The sequence below is a fragment of the Salvelinus alpinus genome, chromosome 21 (genome assembly GCF_045679555.1).
Source record: "Salvelinus alpinus chromosome 21, SLU_Salpinus.1, whole genome shotgun sequence".
Classification (NCBI taxonomy): Eukaryota; Metazoa; Chordata; class Actinopteri; order Salmoniformes; family Salmonidae; genus Salvelinus; species Salvelinus alpinus.
In genome coordinates this window covers 22,204,329-22,229,269 of record NC_092106.1, presented here as the reverse complement: position 1 = coordinate 22,229,269, position 24,941 = coordinate 22,204,329, and the positions used below count along the sequence as shown (strand labels likewise).

Here is a 24,941-nt window from a genome sequence, read left to right as displayed (position 1 = left end):
GTGTGAATGTGTGGGTAGAGTCCAGTGTAGTATGTGTGAATGTGTGGGTAGAGTCCAGTGTAGTATGTGTGAATGTGTGGGTAGAGTCCAGTGTAGTATGTGTGAATGTGTGGGTAGAGTCCAGTGAGTGTGTGTGAATGTGTGGGTAGAGTCCAGTGTAGTATGTGTGAATGTGTGGGTAGAGTTCAGTGTAGTATGTGTGAATGTGTGGGTAGAGTTCAGTGTAGTATGTGTGAATGTGTGGGTAGAGTCCAGTGTAGTATGTGTGAATGTGTGGGTAGAGTCCAGTGTAGTATGTGTGAATGTGTGGGTAGAGTCCAGTGTAGTATGTGTGAATGTGTGGGTAGAGTCCAGTGTAGTATGTGTGAATGTGTGGGTAGAGTCCAGTGTAGTATGTGTGAATGTGTGGGTAGAGTCCAGTGTAGTATGTGTGAATGTGTGGGTAGAGTCCAGTGTAGTATGTGTGCATGTGTGGGTAGAGTCCAGTGTAGTATGTGTGAATGTGTGGGTAGAGTCCAGTGTAGTATGTGTGAATGTGTGGGTAGAGTCCAGTGTAGTATGTGTGAATGTGTGGGTAGAGTCCAGTGTAGTATGTGTGAATGTGTGGGTAGAGTCCAGTGTAGTATGTGTGAATGTGTGGGTAGAGTCCAGTGTAGTATGTGTGAATGTGTGGGTAGAGTCCAGTGTAGTATGTGTGAATGTGTGGGTAGAGTCCAGTGTAGTATGTGTGCATGTGTGGGTAGAGTCCAGTGTAGTATGTGTGAATGTGTGGGTAGAGTCCAGTGTAGTATGTGTGAATGTGTGGGTAGAGTCCAGTGTAGTATGTGTGAATGTGTGGGTAGAGTCCAGTGTAGTATGTGTGAATGTGTGGGTAGAGTCCAGTGTAGTATGTGTGAATGTGTGGGTAGAGTCCAGTGTAGTATGTGTGAATGTGTGGGTAGAGTCCAGTGTAGTATGTGTGGGTAGAGTCCAGTGTAGTACGTGTGAATGTGTGGGTAGAGTCCAGTGTAGTATGTGTGAATGTGTGGGTAGAGTCCAGCGTAGTATGTGTGAATGTGTGGGTAGAGTTCAGTGTAGTATGTGTGAATGTGTGGGTAGAGTCCAGCGTAGTATGTGTGAATGTGTGGGTAGAGTTCAGTGTAGTATGTGTGAATGTGTGGGTAGAGTTCAGTGTAGTATGTGTGAATGTGTGGGTAGAGTCCAGTGTAGTATGTGTGAATGTGTGGGTAGAGTTCAGTGTAGTATGTGTGAATGTGTGGGTAGAGTTCAGTGTAGTATGTGTGAATGTGTGGGTAGAGTCCAGTGTAGTATGTGTGAATGTGTGGGTAGAGTCCAGTGTAGTATGTGTGAATGTGTGGGTAGAGTTCAGTGTAGTATGTGTGAATGTGTGGGTAGAGTCCAGTGTAGTATGTGTGAATGTGTGGGTAGAGTTCAGTGTAGTATGTGTGAATGTGTGGGTAGAGTCCAGTGTAGTATGTGTGAATGTGTGGGTAGAGTCCAGTGTAGTATGTGTGCATGTGTGGGTAGAGTCCAGTGTAGTATGTGTGAATTTGTGGGTAGAGTTCAGTGTAGTATGTGTGAATGTGTGGGTAGAGTTCAGTGTAGTATGTGTGAATGTGTGGGTAGAGTCCAGTGTAGTATGTGTGAATGTGTGGGTAGAGTCCAGTGTAGTATGTGTGAATGTGTGGGTAGAGTCCAGTGTAGTATGTGTGAATGTGTGGGTAGAGTCCAGTGTAGTATGTGTGAATGTGTGGGTAAAGTTCAGTGTAGTATGTGTGAATGTGTGGGTAGAGTTCAGTGTAGTATGTGTGAATGTGTGGGTAAAGTCCAGTGTAGTATGTGTGAATGTGTGGGTAGAGTCCAGCGTAGTATGTGTGAATGTGTGGGTAGAGTCCAGTGTAGTATGTGTGAATGTGTGGGTAGAGTCCAGCGTAGTATGTGTGAATGTGTGGGTAGAGTCCAGTGTAGTATGTGTGAATGTGTGGGTAGAGTCCAGTGTAGTATGTGTGAATGTGTGGGTAGAGTCCAGCGTAGTATGTGTGAATGTGTGGGTAGAGTCCAGCGTAGTATGTGTGAATGTGTGGGTAGAGTCCAGCGTAGTATGTGTGAATGTGTGGGTAGAGTCCAGTGTAGTATGTGTGAATGTGTGGGTAGAGTCCAGTGTAGTATGTGTGAATGTGTGGGTAGAGTCCAGTGTAGTATGTGTGAATGTGTGGGTAGAGTCCAGTGTAGTATGTGTGAATGTGTGGGTAGAGTCCAGTGTGCATAGAGGAAAAAACTAAAATGCAAATAGTCTGGGTGGCCATTTGATTAACTGTTCAGCAGTTTGGGGGTAGAAGCTGTTCAGTTTGGTCCCAGTCTTGGCGCTCCAGTACCGCTTGCCGTGTGGTAGCAGAAATAACATTCTAAGTCAAGATGCTCTCAATGGTGTAGTGTAGAACCAACCTACTTAGAATTATCCAAATATTTCACACTGGCTTTGAAATGCAAAACCCAAAAGCTGATGAATACAGTACGGCGATACAATTATAACAGAAAATACGCTGGTATCTCCTCCATAGTTGAATTGATTTTCTATTAACACTTTCCCTCTGACTCACCTATTAGTGTGCAGCGTCCGTCTCCCAGGGGGTAGCGCTGGTAGCGTGGCATGGGGAAGGGGGGCAGCTTGTGGAACAGAGGCTCCAGCAGAGGCTCCAGTCTGGAGGCAGAGGGGTCCGAGGGATAGAACAAGTTGAAGATCTGGTTGCAGGCAGGACGGAGTTGGCTTACTGAGGGACACAGGACAGCAGACAGCAGAGATTGGTGTGTGTACAAAATGTGTAATGTGATGTGCAGTGGTGTAAAGTACTTAAGTAAAAATACTTTAAAGTAATACTTAAGACATTTTTGGGGGTATCTGTACTTTACTATTAATATTTTTGCTAACTTTACCTTTTTACTCCATTAATTTTCCTGACACCCAAAAGTACTCGTTACATTTTGACAGGAAAATTGTCCAATTCACACACTTATCAAGAAAACATCCCTGGTCATCCTTACTGCCTTTGATGTGGCGGTCTCTCTAAACACAAATGCTTCGTTTGTAAATGATGTCTGAGTGTTGGAGTGCCCCTGGCTATCCGCCAATAAAAAAGTTAAAAAAGAAAATGATGCCCCGTCTGGTTTGCTTAATATAAGGAATTTTAAATGGTTTATACTTTTACTTTTGATACATACAAGTAGTATTTTACTGGGTGACTTTTACTTGAGTCATTTTCTATTAAGGTATCTTTACGTTTACTCAAGTATGACAATAGAGTACTTTTTCCTCCACTGGTGATGTGTGGGAAAGGCAGCCCTCAAAATATATCTATAGTCTTAAAAGGCTCTAAAAAGCTGCATCTGACATAGTGTTATATTCAAGCAAAAGAAGTATGATGATCAATCTGGTCCATCAGCGAGGTAGCTACAAATTGTGAGGAAGGTGTTGCATCAGGGTCTGCCTAGACACAGAGGTGTGTGAGAAGTGTGTGTGTGTTTCTCTAACAACACCTACCCTGGACAGCAGGCAGTACTGTACGTCTCATGGCCAGCACCAGGCCCAGTGGACAGCCCAGCAGGAAACATTCGGAGACCTCAAAGTCAAACCTCCCTGGGTTCAAAATCAGACTACTGCTGCTGCCGGGACGCAGGTCCACCCCTTCCTGCATCAGACTGGGAGAATGGGAAGGAGGGAGGGATGGAAGGAGAGAGGGAGATTAAAGAGAAGAGAGAAGTAGAGAGAATTTGTGTTTTATTTTTATAGACCAAATCTACAAATGTTGCAATCCTTGTAGAAAAAGAGGAAAATGGATGGGTATACCAAACAAGAAATATACTACCTCGTTCTTAGAGAGACTGACTCAAATTCAAATACTGCATCTCCCCTACTCAGTATAATGGATTTTACTACTCAAGCCACTGTGTGTGTCCTGAGTGGGCATGTAAATAACAGGTGGATGAGCATGTGTGTGGTAAGCACATTTTATCTGGGAGACAAGACTGGGGCCTTAGTAGGCAGAGCAGAGAGATGGATGGGGCTTGTGGATGTTTGAACAGGCAAACTAGCCTTAAACCTACTGCATGGCTATAAACCTACAGACCCTGCAGCTGTAGAAGACCTCTTGACCCTCCAGTTTAACCAAAACGAACACTTCCATCACAAAGGCCAGCATGGAGAGAAGGATTATGGTCTGTGGCCAGCCTAAAAGGGAAAATCAATCTGCCTTGGATTGCCGGCTGCTCTATTTGTCTTTCATCTTCCCACTGCCTGCCTCTCTCACTTGCTCTAACTTCCAAACTACTTTCCTGTCCTCCATCAATTCACCTCTTACTGCTGGGGTCTGAACTAGTGGTGCGTGGGTCAGCTGTTTGTTCACCCACACCCAATTGCTAATAACCTATCTGCAACTGCCTGACTATATGATAAAGTAAAAACATAATTGCAAAAGGGTTTTCTAATGATCAATTAGCCTTTTAAATGATAAACTTGGATTAGCTAACACAATGTGCCATTGGAACACAGGAGTGATGGGTGCTGATAATGGGCCTCTGTACGCCTATGTAGACATTCCATTAAAAATCTGCCGTTTCCAGCTACAATGCTCATTTACAATATTAACAATGTCTACACTGTATTTCTGATCAATTTGATGTTATTTTAATGGACAAAAAAAAATTGCTTTTCTTTCAAAAACAAGGACATTTCTAAGTGACCCCAAACTTTTGAAGTAGTGCATATATAAATTGACAGTTATGACAGAATCCTGGAGGTTTTCTCCAAGGTGTGAAGATATTTCAACAAGTCCAGGCAATAACAGGCGACACTGATAACTCGAGCTTGACTCCCAAGTTTCTAAACCGTACCAAACCATATTTGGTATAGTGTCGCCATAATATTTGAATTGAGGAAGTGTGAACATAATTATATTTTAGCGATCTGCAGTAGAAGACGTCCTAAATGCCCCCAGCCTTCAGATCAGATGTGAGTTTAACAGTTAACTTGCACTTGTTATGCATTTTTAGGCTATGGATGAGAAAGTGAACTAGTTCCAAACGCGTAGCTCAGTTGAATGCAGCTTTGCGATCTATTGACATCAAGGGTTGCATTAAATAGGCACAATATTTTTTATGATGCATTTGGCGATGTTCAATTAATTTTCACAAAACGTATAAACAAAAGCATTCACTGTGAAAGTTGATACACGTAGGCCATTCATATATAGGCTATGCGCAGCACTACGTTCAATTAATCGAAGCAGTTATTGTTTTCTTGCTCAAACCTCGAGCAACACCTGTAAAACTCAAGACATTTTCTCTCAAAACACAGGGATGTCGATTCGCACGGGACTAGTATTATCAGAAGTTTGCCAAAAAACTGTAGGTTATTCTGGTTAGATGTCCAGATTTCAGTTTTAATTTAACCCATATTAACAATAGGCTACAGTTCCCTTGACATGCCATAGGCCTATTTGAAGTCCCGTTTTCTGACTGTGGAATTTGTATAGCGACTCACAATCATCACACATAACAGCCGGTGTTGCATGCTAGTTGAGATTTCTGCTCTTCACTCCATTGACAGTTTAGCCTACATTTCCCTGATCTTAGTATCAGAAAGCATTTTTGTCTGCAGTTTTCGGTTTGGCTATTTGTTTCAATATGGTGCCCTGGGCGAACCCCCCTTCAGCGCCCGCGCCCTGTCCATGTCGCCCGTACCTAAATCCGCTACTGATTTGTATTAGTCTATAAATAAATTTCTTTGTCAAAATTCGTCATCTCTCCAATGTCTTATTCGACTAGTATTTTTGAAAGTGTAAGGATATTAATTCAGCAATAGCTGTTCTGAAATGTTTATTGCTTGCCAACATTTTACTCCCTCCTCTGTGTTTAATATAACACACATACATGAATTATTCATTTCGGTTGATTATCCTGACGTGAAGTTTGTTCTATCATCCTCTTTTACCACTAAACCAAATCTTTTCCAAACATGACTTTTCTGTCCCGCCCTTCTCTTTATTTTCAACTCTCCTTTCGCTGCTTTTGTCTTATTGAATTAAACTTCGACAATGTTCTTTTTTCCACCATGGATTGATGTTAACATTTTCTGTGTCACGCCCTGACCGTAGAGAGCTTTTTATGTCTCTATTTTGGTTTGGTCAGATGTGATTTGGGTGGGCATTCTATGTTCTTTTTTCAATGTTTTGTATTTCTTTGTTTTGGCCGGGTATGGTTCTCAGTCAGGGACAGCTGTCTATCGTTGTCTCTGATTGGGAACCATACTTAGGTAGCTTTTTCCCACATGGTTTTTGTGGGTAGTTAATTTCTGTTTAGTGTTTTCACCTTACAGGACTGTTTCGGTTATTCTCTTGTTTATTTTTGTTATAGTGTTCAGTTTTTATAAAACAAGCATGAACACTTAGCACACTGTGCTTTGGTCCGATGATTCCTCTTCTTCAGACGACGAATGCCGTTACATTCTGCCCCTTCTCAAAAGCATTATTTGGCGATTGTCTGTGTCGGCAATTTGGCGCGTATACATTTAAGCCCTAAAGTATAGGCTTAAGTACTAATACCTGATAGCCTAAAATAATGAAAGAAAAACGTCAACGTAGACTATAAAAATGTCACAATAATGATACATTTACAGATTTTTTAAAGGTATTGTTTCTCTTTATTCAACCCGCCCACCAACCACCCGCCCTTCAGACACGCAATATTTAATTACCCTAAATCCACACTGCAGATATAACTGCAGGGACTGCGGGTAGAGTAAAATCCCCTGGTTTTAGGTGAAAAGGGAAGCTTTTGACAGGCAGGTGACCCAGAGATAGGCAGGCTTCCCAGAGCCCCCTGATGAGTGGGCTGATGCCTGGGTATCACAGCTCTAAAAACAGCCTAAACTGAACCAGAGCAGAGCCCTCCCTGTGAGGGGGTGGGGATATCCTGTGGGAAGGGCTGGGGGAACTTTCATAGGGAATAGGGTGCCATTTAGGATTCAGCCTAGGTTGCCAGGGATCTGGCTACTGTAGCCTTAGAAATAAAATGATATTTCTCTGACTATAACTACGTGAGCCTCACTGGAACATGTGATTTGGAATGGGAACACTGGTTGCTTGGTGCTGGTTAATTGGTAGCATGGTAGTGAGCTGGGAGCTCCCCATCCAGCCAGCTTTAGCTGCAGTAGTCAGTCTCCTACAGTATGCACACTGGCTATTTATAGCCCTCAGCAGGCCGACAGGGAGGCAGGCAGGCAGGCAGACAAGCAGACAGGCAAGAAAGGCAGGCAGAAATGCAGACAAGCAGGCAGGTAGACAGGCAGGCAGAAAGGCAGGCAGAAAGGACCATATTGCAGTAAATATTGATGACAGAGTGACACACACAGAAATAAAACATCCCATGACAACCTGGCTGAGGGCCAGATAGCTACAGTACATCTGGGTTATCCCATCACACCACAGAGAACATAGCTAGATGGATAGATGTGCACTCATACACACATCATTCAAAATGTCACTAGAAATGTCTGGAATAAACATCGGGTATAGAACTATGTGATAAGAAAACATGTATTCAGATATGATTCTAATGACAGTGGTATATGGCAAGAATGTGATGGTAGGAGTATACTATTATGGGATGTTCCCTAAATCTGAGTATCTACAGTATTTAACCTTTATCTTAATTGAATCGGAATGTCAATAGAGTCCTTGCCAAGAGAGCTAAAAGGCAGAATAATCCCCACTGTGTCTATCACAGTGAGCAAAGGGAAAAGTATACTGTTACTACTGCCTCATAATCCAACCATGGTGCATGAATTGTGCTTTTGTAGGTATTGTCCCCCACTTTTGGAGGACAATAGAAATTGAAATTAGAGTTAGGGTTGAGCCGGGTGTGGACATGAAGCTAGGGTTAGGGTTATGGCTAGGGTTGAACCGGGATGTGGACATGAAGCTAGGGTTAGGGTTGTGGTTAGCTTCCATCAGGGTGCTGTTCTCTGTCTACAGTACCTGCTGAAGAAGCTGTGTTGTCCTGTAGATGTGTCTCCATCGTACGAGTCACTCTGTTTCCTGCTGAGGGGCTGTCTGGCCTGGCTGTGTCCATCGCTGGGCATTGCCGAGATATCAATGTTGCTCTTACTCAGCCTCTTACTGGAGCTGAGGCCCAGGCTGGGGCTGTGACAGGGGCTGTCCTCAGGGTTATCCTGCGTGGGAGGAAGAGAGCGAGGGACACAAGCCTTCACGCTTCACTCACACTCAAATACCATAACTGTACACAAACGAGCAGCTCATTGCTAATCCCTCTCTCTCAGCACATATGAGAATGTGGGAGCTGGCTAGCTACCAGACCTGGATTTAAATACATGTGTATTTGAGTATTTCTATTTGAAATACTTATTTTCTGTGTATGAGTATTTTTGTTCAAATTCTTGTTTCTAAATACATTATTTAAAATACCCCTAGGACCAAACAGTATTTAAATATTTGTATTTAAAAATACACTTGTTTGAGTATTTTTCAAATACAAACCAATACTTTCCATGTGTATTTCCAAATACATTCTAATATTCAACTACTTCCTTTGAAATGTCTCTAAAAGTAATTGAAATACCCTCAAAAGTATTTCAACCCACGTCTGCTAACTCCAGAGAGATTTTGATCCTGTTTTATGTTTGAGGTTACAGGAGAGTAGAAGTGGGCAAAGTAGATTTGAGGTTAGAGAGAGAGAGGGGAAATAGGAGAACAGGTATAGAGTGAGCGAGAGAAAGAGAGAGATAGCAGAGAGGGGAGAGAGGAGGGGCTCGGACAGAAAGAGCAGCACAGGGGATCATGCAGTGCTACTGTAACTGGGTGTAAACAAACAGGAAAAGACAGGCCAGCTCAGGACGGAGAGAGAGGACACCAAGTAATTTCAAGGTCTTGGCCGGGATAGCATGGGGTAGGAGAGATTTTCTGAGAGGAAAGCTGTCTGAACAGAGAAGAACTTACACAATTCTAGCTACACGCCATGGGGGGATAGTTGAATAGCACAGAAAGCACAAACTGAAATTGTAATGCCTCAATTCAAAATTCTCTTAGGGGCATCCAAAAGTGCAGTTTTACAGAACATGTTAGAGAGCAAGTTGATTGAGTTGTAATGTGTCATGCTCCTACCTTGAGGCTCTCAGTGCTGTTGTTCCTGCTGCTGCTGTGGCTGGGGCTGCTGTGCTGCCTCTGGCTGCTACTACTGCTGCTGCTGAAACACAGGGCGTCGAAGCACAACACACCTCCCACACAGTCGCCCATCACACACACCTGGACGGGAACACACACACACACACACATGCACGCACACACAGACGCACATACAGTACACACACACCGTTTTAGAAAACCTCGCTCCACTCAATCAATGTAGGCTGCCAAGCCTTCCCAGCAGGCAGATTTGGGCCCCGTGCCTGTTCAGATCCACAGTTGAATCTGAATGTCAATAGCACACTTCATTAGGACTGACTCAGTCTGAGGGAACAACACAATTTTCTCCTTAATTGGTTTGACGTGCCACCATTGTACTTGGCTTCCTGACTAAGAATTGCGTTATGACCACAAATCTTGTCAAAGTTATGCAAGGAGAGGAAGTTCAATTTAATAGAGTTTAAACATTGTATGGTTTTGCCAATAATGCGCTCTTTAAAATTACAGTGCTTAATTAGAACACAGGTCCTTATCAGAGAGGGGATTGTCCACAGGTGTGTGAAAGTTAATGGAGTCTGCAGACGGCATGATAAAGCTGCAGGCCTCTGGCGACACTAGTCCCCACAGTGAACACAGAAGATTACCCAGCCCTCTCTATCCCAATCATCACTTCCTCTGGAAATTATTGGCTTCCATTAAATGGACTGCAGCACATTATTGGATTTGGCATGAGAGATTAGAGACAATGAGATCTTCCTTTCTCTCTCTCCTCTTCTCCTCCCTTGTTCCTTACAGTATGACTCATCTCTAGTGAGTCAGTGTGACCCTGTGGGAGCCGGGGGGACACTTTAGAGGATGGACCCACCTCGCCAGTGAAGACCTTTATGGGGGGACACTTTAGGAGGACGGACCCACCTGGCCAGTGAAGCCCTATATTGGGGGACACTTTAGAGGGGTGGACCCACCTGGCCAGTGAAGACCTATATTGGGGGACACTTTAGAGGGACAGACACACCTGGCCAGTGAAGCCCTGTCTGGGGGGGGGACACTATAGGATAGACCCACCTGGCCAGTGAGGCCCTGTCTAGGTGGGACACTAGAGGACGGACCCACCTGGCCAGTGAAGCCCTGTCCGTCCTGGGACTCGAGGAAGCTGTGGTAGACCTGGTTGGTGCGGGTGATGAGAGTTGCCACGGCGTCCTGGTAGTTTGGCGCTGCGATGGCAAGGAGCGGGAGGGCAGCCAGGGGCAGGTGGTCAACGCTGCTGGATACACAGCTCTCGTCATAGCTGTACGGGTTCAGACTGGAGGGGATAGGAAGGAGGGAAACACACAACAGGAAGTGAGTCATTTGTGAGCCTTGAATAACAATCAATTCAATTCAAAATGTTATTTATCCCTGAAAAATGACTTGAGTTGCCATAGTTTTGGGTCTTACATGGAAAATGGAATGTACCTATATGGTGAATGGAGAGCCCTCTGACATTTACAGTATTAACAGGCATTCATTCATCAAGCATTTCCACTGCACAAACATGTCATGGGAAATGGAATTTGGAAAAAGTCTTGTAATTGGCTGTTTCTGATAATCCAAGGTTATTTTGGGAAAAAGAGCCAACAAAATGATTTGTTACCATGGAATGTATAAATATGATGAATGAGCCTGTGGCTATTCACCCCCCCCCCCCCCCCCACACTATCTCTCTCACTCTCTCTCTTCCACTCACTCTCTCTTCCACTCTCTTTACAGGTGCAGGCTGGCAGACTCTCCCCTGCTGGCACAACCTCGCCTCCTCTGATGTCTGATAGCACCCTATGCTCTGTGTATCTGATGTGTGTGCATGTGTGTGTGAATCAGAGTGACAGTGCGCACGCCACAGTGTCCAAGATCCATTATCCAACAGTGTGGGGAAACAGTGAACAATAGCCTTGCCCTTGCCAGCACTCCTTGAACAGCTGTACCTATCACCATCCATCAGCAGCTCAGATTACAGGAACTGGCCAAATCTGTGCCAAGGCTGAAATATGGGTGCAGTCATGGATAGGATGGGGTCTGCGTGGTGTGAAGACTCCATTTGTAGAGGAGGTCCCTACCCAGCAGTATCCATTGATGAGACTAGCCAGGAGAGAAAAGGAGCTTCCCAGGTAAATGGCAAGCTGAAGCTGTGATGTCATGCGCCATGTTCCCCACCCTCTCTCTCTCTCTGTGAACAGATCCCCTGTGTCTGTGGTGGGGAACATGGAGTAAGAAACTGTGACACCACTATAATAAGACACCTACAATATGCAGGTGATAGGAACAGTTTTCTGTTCAGTTATTTCACAGGTATAGGTAGGCAATGTGCTAGGTAAAAACTGCCATTTGACTAGAATGTATCTGACCCCAGAATGGCCGACTGTCTGCTTTTAAAGCTGAGTACTGTAAGTACTTACACTGTAACTGCATTACTGCAGTATATATCAGTGGAGGCTCCTCAGAGGAGGAAGGGGAGGACCATCCTCCTTGGTGAATTTCATAAAAATTGAAATTATAAAACATTTTATTTTTAAAGTTACCCTTTTAAGATAAAACTATACTAAATGTATTCATGTCACCAAATAATTTATTAAAACACACTGTTTTGCAATGAAGGTCTACAGTAGCCTCAGCAGCACTCTGTAGGGTAACACCATGGTGCTAGCTTATGTCTTCCTCTGGTACATTGACTTCAATACAAAACCTAGGAGGCTCATGGTTTTCACCCCCTTCCATAGACTTTCACAGTAATTATGACAACTTCTGGAGGATGTCCTCCAACCTATCAGAACTCTTGCAGCATGAACTGACATGTCTACCCATGTAAAGGTCCTGCGTGTAGCTGGTGTAGAGAGTCGGGCGCAGGACAGCAGATATGAGTAATCAACGTACTTTACTCAAAATTTAAAAAATACAAAGCAACATAGCGAGCCCACGAAAACGGACCGATGTACAAAGAACAATCACTCACAAACAAAACAACGTCGTCGCCCGAACAAGGAGAGGGACCGACTTCGGCGGAAGTCGTGACAATCCAATCAAAGGATCAGAGAATGAATCTAGTACTGAAAGCATAAGGGCCATTCCGCCAAATCGGTGCCATTTGAATGTTGAAACTTCATTCTTTATCTTTTTTCAGCACTGTATCTAATAACACACATGTTTAACTATTCAAAATGTGTAATGATCAATCTTAGACAAATGTATGATTATTTTTTTTTTTTTACAAGGCTTCTAAATGGAAGATGGTTGCATTTTTCTCAGTCCTGTTACCAAAACTCTGTTTAAATATCAATTAAAAGTCATGCCCACTAGTTGCTTTGTTTTCCCCTCAATAAAGTGGGTATTTTAAATAAATAATTGGTTACATGTTAAAAATATATATATATCTGTAGCTAAAAAGTCACAACATATTTTTTTTTTTACACAAAGCCATTTTTTATTTTTAAGGGAGACCCCAACCTCAATTTTATAAAAAATCTATAATGTGATTTATCAAACAATTGTTTAAAGGATAGACCAAACATATTTGAAAAATAAGTGGTTTATCTTTATTTGTTTAAATAAAAAACAATGAAGTAACAGGAATGAGCACTGGGTCACAGGAATGAGCACCTGGTCACAGGAATGAGTGTCTGTGTGTGTGAGAATAACTGGATGTCACAGAACTTCCTTCAATTAAACAAAGATAATACAGAGGTCATTAAATTTGGCAAAAAATATCTTAGTCTAAATAGCAACATAAAAGCAGTAACAATTGTGTGTGCGTGTATGTGAGCGTGTGTGTGTGTGTGTGTGTGTGTGTGTGTGTGTGTGTGTGTGTGTGTGTGTGTGTGTGTGTGTGTGTGTGTGTGTGTGTGTGTGTGTGTGTGTGTGTGTGTGTGTGTGTGTGTGTGTGTGTGTGTGTGTGTGTGTGTGGGGGATGGGCGGTGGAGAGAGAGAGAAGGTGTGAGTATTGCTCCTCCCCTGCAGCATGTGTGTCTGGCTCCTGCCTCTGCACAGTATGGGTTCTCCATCTTCCTCTACAAAAGGCAAGAAAGACAACAAATACAAAAAGCTGAGCATATTAAGCAGATCCTCAGATCTCTACATTGACTGCCAGTACCTAATATTAACTTGAAAATACTATTTTCTGCATATAAAACACAACATTCACTTGTAAACACGACATACAATTTTATTTCATATTGAATTGCAATAAATTAATGAACAAAAACTAGCCTTTTTTAAGAAACAATCTAGTTTGGCCAAGACTTCGTTGTCAGTTTCCATGTAACGAGCTGTGACTTGCCTCGCTGGTGGGATGGTACACAGGATGTCTTGAAACGGGTACCAAAGGATGTCTTCGCGGGCTGGCCAGCAAAACCTGTTGGCCCCAATCCTTTTCATACAACGAACCGTGTGTGTTTGTCTGTGATGATGCCAGGGTACCGTTGACCGTCGTTCTTCAGCACACACCATTTGCCAACAACCTCAGGACTTTGCCACTGATTTTCTGTGGTCGTGGGAGCCTTCTGTCAATTAAATGTGGAGCCTTCTGTCAATTAAATGTGAAATGATTTGCATTAAAGCACTCACAGTTCAGATGTTGTCTTGCTGTGCACAAGCAGCTGACATCCCTGTAGGTCAGCTCTCCATGGCTGTAGGTCACTTAAAAAGTGTTACTGCCTGATGCATCTTCATCGTAGATGGAACTAGTGGCACATCCTTGGGCATCTCTGACACTGCTCTGTCGACTGCTTCCTCTTCCACAAAAACAACTTGATTGCTGGACCTGTCTTGCTCAACACAGAAAACAGCTCTGACGCATCAGGGATATCTGTCACCTTGCTGACAAGAATGTCAGCCATCCTCTTCAGGGCCCTACCACTCCATCCGGGGCACCCTTGCCGTGGCTTGCCTCAAAGAAATTCCACGATCCAGCAGTGAATCCTCTTCTGAACAGCTTAGTACCAAAACAGGAAAATTCCCTCGCTACTTGTGCTGAGTTCAAGGGCCATCACTGTAAAAATGGATAGTGGAGACCTCTGGATGTGCACTCTACACATAATCAAGCACTGGTGACAAGTGCTGCCAGATTGCTGGTGGGCCCTTCTGTCTAGAGGGGCACACTGTGCAGAAGGACACCGGTTGGGGGATTGTATGCACATAAAGCACACCTGTGTGCAATGTTGCCTGCTGGTGTGATGCTCTGAAGTGGACCACCTGTATTTCTGTGCCGTACTTATAGAGGTAATTTTCGGAAAAGTCAACATGAATTAAGCATTCATGTGCTTTCAAGCCTTGTTTCAGTGCCCTGTAGTGGGTAAACGGAATCTTGATATTGTAAGTGTGCCTCTTAAACTTGCGCAGCATCAGGTTCAGCTGTTCCAGCAGTTGCTCTTGGGTGGTCTGGAACTCTTTTTTGATGGTGGATGTTCTGCCATTGGGGTCATTCTTGTGCTCCTTATCTACAATTGCCCACTGGACATAAGTAACTTCATTCTTATCATTGTATATATTGGCCAGAGACGGGGCAAGAGAGGTCCTTGCACACCGCACATGCACTTCATGCACCGTGTTGCATGTGATGGATTTTAGAAGTTCATCAGGATTGAAAGTGTTGATGATCTTCAGGTGGTGCAGTTTCTGTACGATAAAACTGAGATTTTCGTGCAGCTTGCACATGCAAGTCTCCCGGTCACTTGGGTGAACAACCCAAAAGGGGTGCAGTGAGCAGAAGAGGGAGTATGAGATCGACCCATCATGTTCTGCCAAAAACTTCACATGTAGATTTTTCATCGTGTTCAAAAGGAACCTCTTCTGATTTTAGATTTTCTTCTGGGTGAGGGTCTGCCTCTTCCCAGTCGTAATTCGACTGTCATCATCTCTGGTGTAAAAATCTCTGACTTTGTTTATGAAGCCATCTACCACCCTATTGTTTCTCTTCCTTTGGAAGTTTAAGTTTAGTTCTGCATTCTTCGCATTCATCAGCCACCTTTTCTTTGAAAACCCAAATGAACCTTGGGAAAGACATTGCAACCTATATTTTTATGTTTTCCTGTCACTATCTTTGAGATTAGTTGCCTTTCCCTTTCTCCCCGTGAGTTGCTGTACCTCTGTCGGATGTCCTCCACTAAGGCCTCATGGAAGAGAGGCTATTTTGTATTGTAGCTGTCTCATTTGTTTGTCAATTTTTGTATGTGGAGATGGATTATTCTGTTTCATACGCAGAATTTTTTCCTTATACCCCTTCTTTTTTTCGGGTTTGTGTCTGTAGCTGCTTTTGTAGCTTTTCAGTTTGTTTCTGGAGCTTCTCTGATGTCTTTCACCTCCTTTTAAGCCCTTCATCTTTTTGCCTAAAACACACAAGTACATCACAATTACAATAGTTAAGCACTTAATCGATTGGCTCCCTGTAAGTAATGTGTTCACATTGTAAAACTGAAAACACCTTCAGTAATTCTAACTGTGAAACTTAAAATCAAGAGAATAGTATTATAATGAATCAATGTATATACCAGATACACATTTAAAATGTCTATTTCATTCAAACTTCTCACTCCTGTTACTCTTATTCAGTCCTGTTACCCTTCATATGAGTAACAGGACTGAAAGTAACAGGACTGAGTTTTTAGTATAGCATTTGCAAGTACATGAAATGTAGCCACATGGCATCAATGCTAATAGCACGAGAACACTTAGCACCTTCAAGTTCTTTACCAAAACTATCTTTAAAAAACAAACATTCTCAATCATACTTACAAAATGATACAAAATACAGAAAAAAGAGTGAGAAAACTTACTTATGGTCTTCCCATGGCCTTCTGGAGACTCAAATGATGCTACTTCCGCTTGATCATGTGACTTGTCGAATGTCCCACATTTTTAGAGGGGGGAATGTGTCAGGGTAACAGGACTGAGTGAAAACCTGGGGGCATGACTAAAATGTGTATTTTAACTAACATATTATGAATTTCCGATGAGAAAATGTATTTTATGTCTAAATTGGAAATAGTCACACAATAATACAAAAAAATACGATTTCTGAAGGGTTCTAATCATTATATTTCATGATGAAGTGTAGTGTTAGAGAGTGGGGACGGGCTCAAATCAAATTTTTTCAGTGTTCTAGGTAGTTTTTATTAGGTTTTACATGATGTATCTTCAAATTGCAATTAGGACAAAGAGCAGGACACTTTGCTTGATAATATAATGTATTATACAGATACTTTTCATGCATGTTTATGCATGTAATGTCCTTGGGACAGAAAAGGCACAGATTTGTTGGAATGGCCCATAAGATACAGCTAGCCAGCACTGCAGTGCATAAAATGTGTGTGAGTAGTTGATTCAAAGAGAGAGAAAGACAATAGTTGAACAGTTTTGAACAAATCAATGTTTTCCAAAATGAAGGAGAAGCAAGAGAGAGCTGGAGAGCGATTTTGTCAATTTTTTTCACTTCAGTATCACTTACTTAGCTAGCAAATTCAGCTAGCTAGTTTAGCCTACTCAAACATCCTGCTCAAACAGAGGGATGCTATGTTAGCTAGCTATGACTATCCAACACAACACTGAAACTCTTCCAAGTCAAAGTAAGCTTTTGGTTTTACAAATGTATTTCCACTGGGGCTCACCGATGTAAATGCTAAACTGCTAACTGACTATACACTGTTAAGTTACTGCATGATTGTAGCGGGTTACTAACGGGTTACTAGTAATTCTATTAGCTTTTAAAATATATATATATTTAACCAGGCAAGTCAGTTAAGAACAAATTTTATTTACAATGATGGCCTACCCCGGCCAAACCTAGGCAACGCCGGGTCAATTGTGCGCCGCCCTATGGGACTCCCAATCATGGCCGGATATGATACAGTCTGGATTCGAACCTGGAACTGTAGTGACGCTTCTTGCACTGAGATGCAGTGCCTTAGACCGCTGCTCCACTGGGTAGATTTGTTGACTATGACGTTACTTTAGTTATGGTGACAACGACGTAGGCTGTGTGTAGCAGTTATGACATGGTGTCACGAGCGTCGTCTTGAAAATGACCGGACCAAGGTGCAGCATGGTAAGCGTACATTTTTCTTTATTTTTTAAATGTCGCCAACAAAACAATAAACAACAAAAACGAACGTGAAGCTCCGTAAGGCTATACATGCATTAAACGAAGACAACAACCCACAAATGAGAAAAGGAAAAAAGGCTGCCTAAGTATGATTCCCAATCAGAGACAACGATAGACAGCTGTCCCTGATTGAGAATCATACCCGGCCAAAAACAAAGAACCAGAAAGCATAGACTTTCCCACCCGAGTCACACCCTGACCAAACAAACATAGAGAATAAAAGGATCTCTACGGTCAGGGTGTGACACATGGTTTGGCTTGGAAATGTTTTTTTGCCTGGTCACATACAGCTGATGTATTGTGTATTGAAGTCCACAAACAAAGGGAAAAGGTGAGAGGAGGAGAGTGCATAGATGCGAGAAGGAATACAACATGGCTGCTTTGAATGTGAACAGTGTTAACGCGTGACATGGGGTGTATTTATTCTGCCGATTCTGCTGAAAAACATTTCTTAAACGGAAGCAAGTGGAACGAAACATAACATAAGATAACCATACCTGAATTTGTCCAATAGAAACTCTTGTTTGCAACTGTTGGACTAATGATTACACCCTATATCAGCTAGGTGCATGCAAGAGTGTGCAAGGCGGTATTGAATGTGTCGCAACCTCATGATGGGTATAGGGACAATTTGAGAATAATGTAGTAGCCTAAACCTATCGATGTTACATTGAACTGGGTGAATGAAATATGAATGACAGTCATCCAATATGCTGTAATAGAAATAAGGCCATGCTCATGAAAAAAATAAAAAAAGGTCCTCCCTCATCATAAACGGCACTGACCTCCACTGGTATGTAGGTTATCCATCGGTAGTCACTCTCAAGGGCCTGTGTAATGTACTGTTATAGCTGTACTGTGTCATGCTGTTCCTGTCGTGTTAACAGAGCCCTGTAGAGCCCCCTGCTGCTGGCCAGGACACACACATTACCTTAACACACCTGGACAGGCAGTTACATGGCCAAGACCAAGGTCAAAGACCATGTAGACACAACAAGACAACACAAAGCCACCCACCCAGCTTCTCTCATCAGCATGTTCTTTATTTATTTCTAGAGATGGATAATTAGTCATCTACTTATGTTGTTGGTAATGCTGTGGGATATTTATTCTTCACCTGATATAGAGTCCAGGTAATGCTTTGTTACTGAGTTTCACTGTAATTGGATGTAGAATATACAGCTCTACCAATCTAATTTCTTGGAAGAACGCAGAAGGTGGTGTTTGTTTTGTAGAGAATCAATACAACGAATTAGAAGTAGAGAGACAGCAACATGTTCTTCCAGGTGTAAAATGATTACTCAACCAGGGGCTCCTTAAGATCTTAATTGCAATAGGAATCAGGTTGGATTCTCCAGATTCTCTCCAGATTCTCAATTAAGACAACATGTTCAGCCTTAAAGATGCTCAAATGAGGCAAAAAAGCTAATGAGGTTGACATAGAACTATCTTTCTCAGTCTGCCACATCAACACCGCAGAGCCTATAGGAGCACAGTGGGTTTCAAGTCTTGACAATGGGTTTCAAGTCACTATGAGAAAGTATCTCTGGTGTGTGAGATGAGACTTTCTCACACACACACACAACACACACACAGTCACACACACACGCACGTACACGCACCCACACACACATACATTCTCATTAGGAGAGTGTTCATGCTAGCCGGGGGAGAAGCTGAGGATATACTGTGGTATACCATCAAGGCAGAACAGACCTCCAGAGAGCCTATTTGTAAGAAGACAAGGGCTCCTTGGCTACTCGCTCTCTGCCTCTGTGTAACACTTCTAACAAAAGTAGGCTTACAGTTGTGTTCAACATACAGCAAGCCTGTCAGCCTATTCCTACAGTACATGAATGAACCTCTTCAATAATACAACTAAGAAAATTGTATCAAGGCCATTTACATTGAAGACTGCCGATTAAAACAAAAAACTGTTTGAATCAGATTTGGGTTCCGTCCCAAATGGCACCGTATTTCTTATATACTGCACTACTTTTGACCAGAGCCCTATGGGCCCAAGCAGTGCACTACATTTGGGACACAATGTCTATCATCCTTTCTCCCATCCATTTCTGTAGTGTCTGATTCTACAGATTTACATAGTAATGTGCTGATGAAGAGATGTCACGCCCTGACCTGAGTATTCTTTGTTTTCTTTAAATATTTTGGTTAGGTCAGGGTGTGACGAGGGTGGTTTGTGTGTTTTTGTCTCGTCTAGGGTGTTTGTACTGTCTAGGTTTTTTTTTGTAGATTTATGGGGTTGTGTTCATTCTAGGTGTTTATGTAAGTCTATGGTTGCCTAGATTGGTTCTCAATTAGAGGCAGGTGTTTATCGTTGTCTCTGATTGGGAACCATATTTAGGCAGCCATGTTCTTTGGGTATTTTGTGGGTGATTGTTTCCTGTGTCAGTGTTTGTGCCACACGGGACTGTTTCGGTTTGTTCTCGTTTATTGTTTTTGTATTTGTGTTCATGTTCAGTTTTCCCTATAAAAACATGGACACCTACCACGCTGCGTATTGGTCCGATCCTTGCTACACCTCTTCAGAGGAAGAAGAGGAAGACAGCCGTTACAAGAGATGCCTAGCTAGCTGCCATTAACAGGATCTATCCATTAGGAGTGACGTGGCAAGAGAGAGGAGATAGGGGTTTATTTGTTCAATCAGCCCTAAGCCAGCATCAGCAAGCCAGCATCCCTCCTCAAAGCCAAGAAGGTTGCACTATCTCATATTCTCTCTCACTTCATCTGATGTCACAGAGCGGGCAAGACTGAAATATGCTCTAACTTCAGAGAGGGTTAGATTCCAGGCTGTATCACAATTGGGAGTCCTATAGGGCGGTGCACAATTGTCCCAGCGTAGTCCGGGTTAGGGTTTGGCCGGGGTAGGCCGTCATTGTAAATACGATTTTGTTCTTAACTGACTTGCCTAGTTAAATAAAAGTTAAATAAAAACAATTTAAATATAAAAAAATTACGGGGCACAGTTTACAAAGCTAACGAGGGAGAAGCAGAGACATAGACAGAAGGAGAGGCCGAGGGAGGGGCAAAGGGAGGGGCAGAGGGAGGGGCAGGGGAGATGCAGGGGGAGAGGCAGGGGGAGATGCAGAGGCAAACCACACGGTGAGCTTAATTAGGCAGAGATGTGCGGAGTAGACTGAGAGCTGCTGCTCCCTGGCTGTGTGTGCTGTGAATGAACAGAACATGAGTGGTCTCCTTGTCCTCAGGTCACTGTCAGGTCAAACTCCCTGTCTGTCCCTGTCCTCAGCTAAAGTAATACAAGACCAACACCATCAGGAAAGCCATTTTAGGACATCACATGAGATTGAGTTGTTTATTAGTTTAGCTGTAGACACTGTTTTGTATATCTTCAACTGTCACAGAGGAAATGCGTCTTGTCGCAGGAAAATAAATCAATTGAGGCACTTTATTTGTTGTCACTTGTTAATTGAATGTGAGACGGCGAGGAGTCAGTCTAACTTTCTGTGTTCCAAAAGGGTTCTTCGGCTGTCCCTATAGGAGAACTCTTTTTGGGTCCAAACCAGTCACTCTGGCATTCCCTTTTGGGTTCCAGGTAAAAGAACCCTTTTGGGTTCCATGTAGAACCCTGTAGAAAGGTTCTACACGAAACCCAAATTAGTTATACCTAGAACCAAAAAGGGTTATTTTTAGGTTCTAGATAGCATCTTTCTTTCAAAGAGTGTAAATGGAGCAGCAATTGAGAAATGTGGCAATAATTTACACACACCCACCCAGTAGAGACCCATAGGATGTTGTTCCTTTCAATATTTCATCCCTGGCCATTGCTGTGCCATGCAGGGAGGCAGGCAGGAAGATGTCAAGCCAGCTGCTGAGGAAACACCACAGCCCTCACATCTATTTAAGCTCTCGCCTCCAGTCATTGTCTCTCACCAACGGCAATCACTGCACCAGACAGACAGACGGATGGAAGTCTCAGGGTGCGTCCCGAACGGCACCCTATTCTCTACTGATCTAAAGTTGTGCACTATGTGGGGAATAAGGTGCCATTTGGGACTCATTCTCAGAACCCAGTCTGCCAGCTCCCAGTCAACACATACCAATTAGTGGAAATATAGACACAAACATTCTCACAGGCATATCAATGGAAAAGAGCTGTGCAAAACAAAGTGACATTCTACCAAAGACAATATATGCAGCAGGGAGCTGAAAAATGTGTGCATTTGTCTGAATAGATTCCCCCAGGAAAGACTGGCAGCTTTAAATGCGACATGAAAAGATTAGTCACTGCACAGCCAGCAGCCTGACACATACAGTACTGCCTACAATCACCCGAACAGAACAGAGAGATGCTGCTTCGGGCTCCTCCTCAAAATGGGGCAAAAACTCAAGATAGCCTGCAGATTCCTTTGGTCTTCACCTCGCCAAGGTCTTCATTACTTAACGGATGTGATTTAAAGAAGAGGATTCAAAGAGAGTGAAAGCTTCTTTAAGCTCATGTGTGATTGAAGACTTGCAGGCAGCCATCATCATCTGCTTTCAAGGCAGGCAGCCACAGTAACTACTGTAACTGTAGCTGATTTATTGAACGGGACAACATTGACAAGCGGGCAGCAGCTTATTCTGGAGGTAACAGCTTCCATATATGTCTCATCTTCAATTCAGTTCCCTCTATTCCACAACCAGATAAAGGCACAGGAGCCCAATAATAAACAACAGCCGTTAATTAGGTAAACAGATCATAGTGAGTCATCAAAAATAATTTTCCTTTCCACAACGGCCTGTAAATAGCACCAGAACACTAATGCAATTCAAACCAGTCACTCTGGCATTCTGTTTCATCTTTCATTCTCTGTCCCCTGAATAGAGCTAGGGTCTTCAGGGTTCTTCAGGGGGCTTCAGGGTTCTTCAGGGGTCTTCAGGGGGCTTCAGGGTTCTTCAGGGCGCTTCAGGGGTAGATCAATTAAAACAGTGAGCAGGTTATGAGTTTAGTATTCCACATGCCTCGAAAGGCTGGGAAATGTCAATGGCATGCTAATTAACATCGCAACGTCTGTTTAAAGGCTGCCTGCTCGATATATTTTCCAATTTAACCTTCAACAGAATTGGCAGCCTGGTATCTCTGGCCCGACGTCGCTGTTGATTCATTTGACTCCCGAGACCGAGATCTGTGAATTGGAAATGGTCACTTGGGTATTCTGCCATGCCTCCTTAAAAATGACAAACATGCCTAAACGGTGCACTGTCATTCTGACTGTCAGACTAAATCGCTGGGTGGTGAATTCACCTCAATAGAAATGCTATCAAATAGAGCCCACATATCACAAGCTACTATTGCTTTATAACCATCATGATTCCCCACTGTGCTTCAGCTATACATCTCAGCAACGCTGAGGCAATCTGAAAGGGGTGAAAGGCCAATACAAACTGCTCTTCAATGCCAAACAGAAAGCAAAAATCAAAATTTGAAAATTTAAGAAATGTTACGAATTTCAAGATTTTTACCCCCCTTGACGTGTCGTGTGATTGACTCACTTAGAGACAAGGGAGAAGGCCTCGGCACACACAGCTGGGCAGGCCACTAGCTTGATCATCACATGTTCTGCAGCGGCCTGGAAGTGTGCTCGAGCCACCTTCTCCAGCACAGAGGACAGCGTGGTGGCATCGCCAGCCTTGGTGCCAGGGTCTCCCCCTGCCGTATCCAGGATGTTCCCACCATGCATCACCAGCAGCAACACGTGGGTCTTACACTGGGTCTTCTGTAGAGTGGAGGAGAGGAAGAAGTAACCAATGAGGGGTAGGGAGGTAGAAAAGAGGAGGATGTGAGAGGAGAGGAGAGAGAGAAGTGGATTAGTGGTATAAGCCAAGAGTCCTGGACCTGCATTCATATATACTATAGATAACAGAGACACCTCATGAGCAGCCAGAGTAGTTATGCTAGTTATTTATATATCAGAGTTTATATTGTGATTCTCCTACCTCCATGTCCTCTAATCCATCAATGCTGCTCTGAGGGACACAGCGAGGACGCCCCAGGCGATAAAGGCTCTCTACAGATTTAAGATAGGAGAGATGGAGAGAGAGATAGAGAGAGAGCAAGAGAGGAAAATAGAGAGGGAAAGAGAGAAATATAGATAAAGAAAGAGTGAGGAAGAGAGAGATAAAGATACAGAAAGGAGAGAATGAGAGAGGAAGAGAGTGAGAGCAATAAAGAAAGGAAAGACAGAGGAAGAGAGAGAGAAAGGAGTGAGAGACGATGGCGAGAGAGAGAAAAGTCATTACATAAGCCACTTCACACAGATGCACTGATAACGGAATGATTATTGATCTCAGGAGCTAACCAATTTCAGTATTACTAAAGCCTTAACTTTTCTCTTTATTCCTTCCATAACTGGGAGATGGGCCCCAAATACTGCACGCCTTTAAGCTCAACTCTCCTAAGCACATACTCCAGAAAAGTCAATACTGACTCATCACACAGAATCCTGCCATATCCAGGCATATGGTTCTGTCACGATCACCGTAACTGCCTGGCACTGTCATATTTTGGATCTTGGCTTGTCAGAAACAGTCGAAACAATGCAAATACACCTTGGGATGAGGAAGATGGAGGAAGGACGAAGGAGAGTTATGGTTATTTTCCCAACCACCTGTATGGTGTCTTTCTGTGTTGCTGTGTGAAGTGTGGCAAGCCATTGGCTCCTGGCCAAACTCATTATCCTCCCTGAAGCCTCTGCATGCTCTGTCATCTTATTCCTGAGCTCCTCTCTCTCTCTCTCTCTCTCTCTCTCCCTCTCTCTCCCTCTCCCTCCCTCTCTCTCTCTCTCTCTCTCTCAGCTCTGTGATTTACTCACTGCTTGTTTATCTGTTCTCCTCCGGCTGGTAGCATCTGCCACGGGAGGCTTTCACACACTCACAGCCTGTCAGTTCCCAGCCCACAGCCTGTCAGTTCCCAGCCCACAGCCTGTCAGCTCCCAGCCTGTCAGCTCCCAGCCCACAGCCTGTCAGTTCCCAGCCCACAGCCTGTCAGCTCCCAGCCCACAGCCTGTCAGCTCCCAGCCCACAGCCTGTCAGTTCCCAGCTCACAGCCTGTCAGCTCCCAGCCCACAGCCTGTCAGCTCCCAGCCCACAGCCAGTCAGCTCCCAGCCCACAGCCTGTCATCTCCCAGCCTGTCAGTTCCCAGCCCACAGCCTGTCAGCTCCCAGCCCACAGCCTGTCAGTTCCCAGCCCACAGCCTGTCAGCTCCCAGCCCACAGCCTGTCATCTCCCAGCCTGTCAGTTCCCAGCCCACAGCCTGTCAGCTCCCAGCCCACAGCCTGTCAGTTCCCAGCCCACAGCCTGTCAGCCTGTCAGCTCCCAGCCCACAGCCTGTCAGCTCCCAGCCCACAGCCTGTCAGCTCCCAGCCCACAGCCTGTCAGCTCCCAGCCCACAGCCTGTCAGCTCTCTGCCCACAGCCTGTCAGCTCCCAGCCCACAGCCTGTCAGCTCTCTGCCCACAGCCTGTCAGTTCCCAGCCCACAACCTGTTAGCTCTCTGCCCACAGCCTGTCAGTTCCCAGCCCACAGCCTGTCAGTTCCCAGCCCACAGCCTGTCAGTTCCCAGCCCACAGCCTGTCCGTTCCCAGCCCACAGCCTGTCAGCTC

The 24,941-nt window shown here is 44.0% G+C and overlaps 1 protein-coding gene across 2 annotated transcripts in view; it reads right to left on the bottom strand.

Moving 5' to 3' along the window:
* LOC139548047 (membrane-associated phosphatidylinositol transfer protein 3-like) overlaps positions 1–24,941 on the bottom strand; it is a 146,737-nt gene that overhangs the window by 49,666 nt on the left and 72,130 nt on the right. For both annotated transcript variants that reach the window (XM_071357356.1, XM_071357355.1), the window contains exons 4-10: positions 23,278–23,348; positions 22,834–23,057; positions 10,308–10,497; positions 9,174–9,314; positions 8,031–8,224; positions 3,539–3,696; positions 2,601–2,771 (exon numbers count right to left, since the gene is read on the bottom strand). In XM_071357356.1, coding sequence (XP_071213457.1) covers positions 2,601–2,771; positions 3,539–3,696; positions 8,031–8,224; positions 9,174–9,314; positions 10,308–10,497; positions 22,834–23,057; positions 23,278–23,348 — 1,149 coding nt within the window. The remainder of the gene's footprint in view (positions 1–2,600; positions 2,772–3,538; positions 3,697–8,030; positions 8,225–9,173; positions 9,315–10,307; positions 10,498–22,833; positions 23,058–23,277; positions 23,349–24,941) is intronic.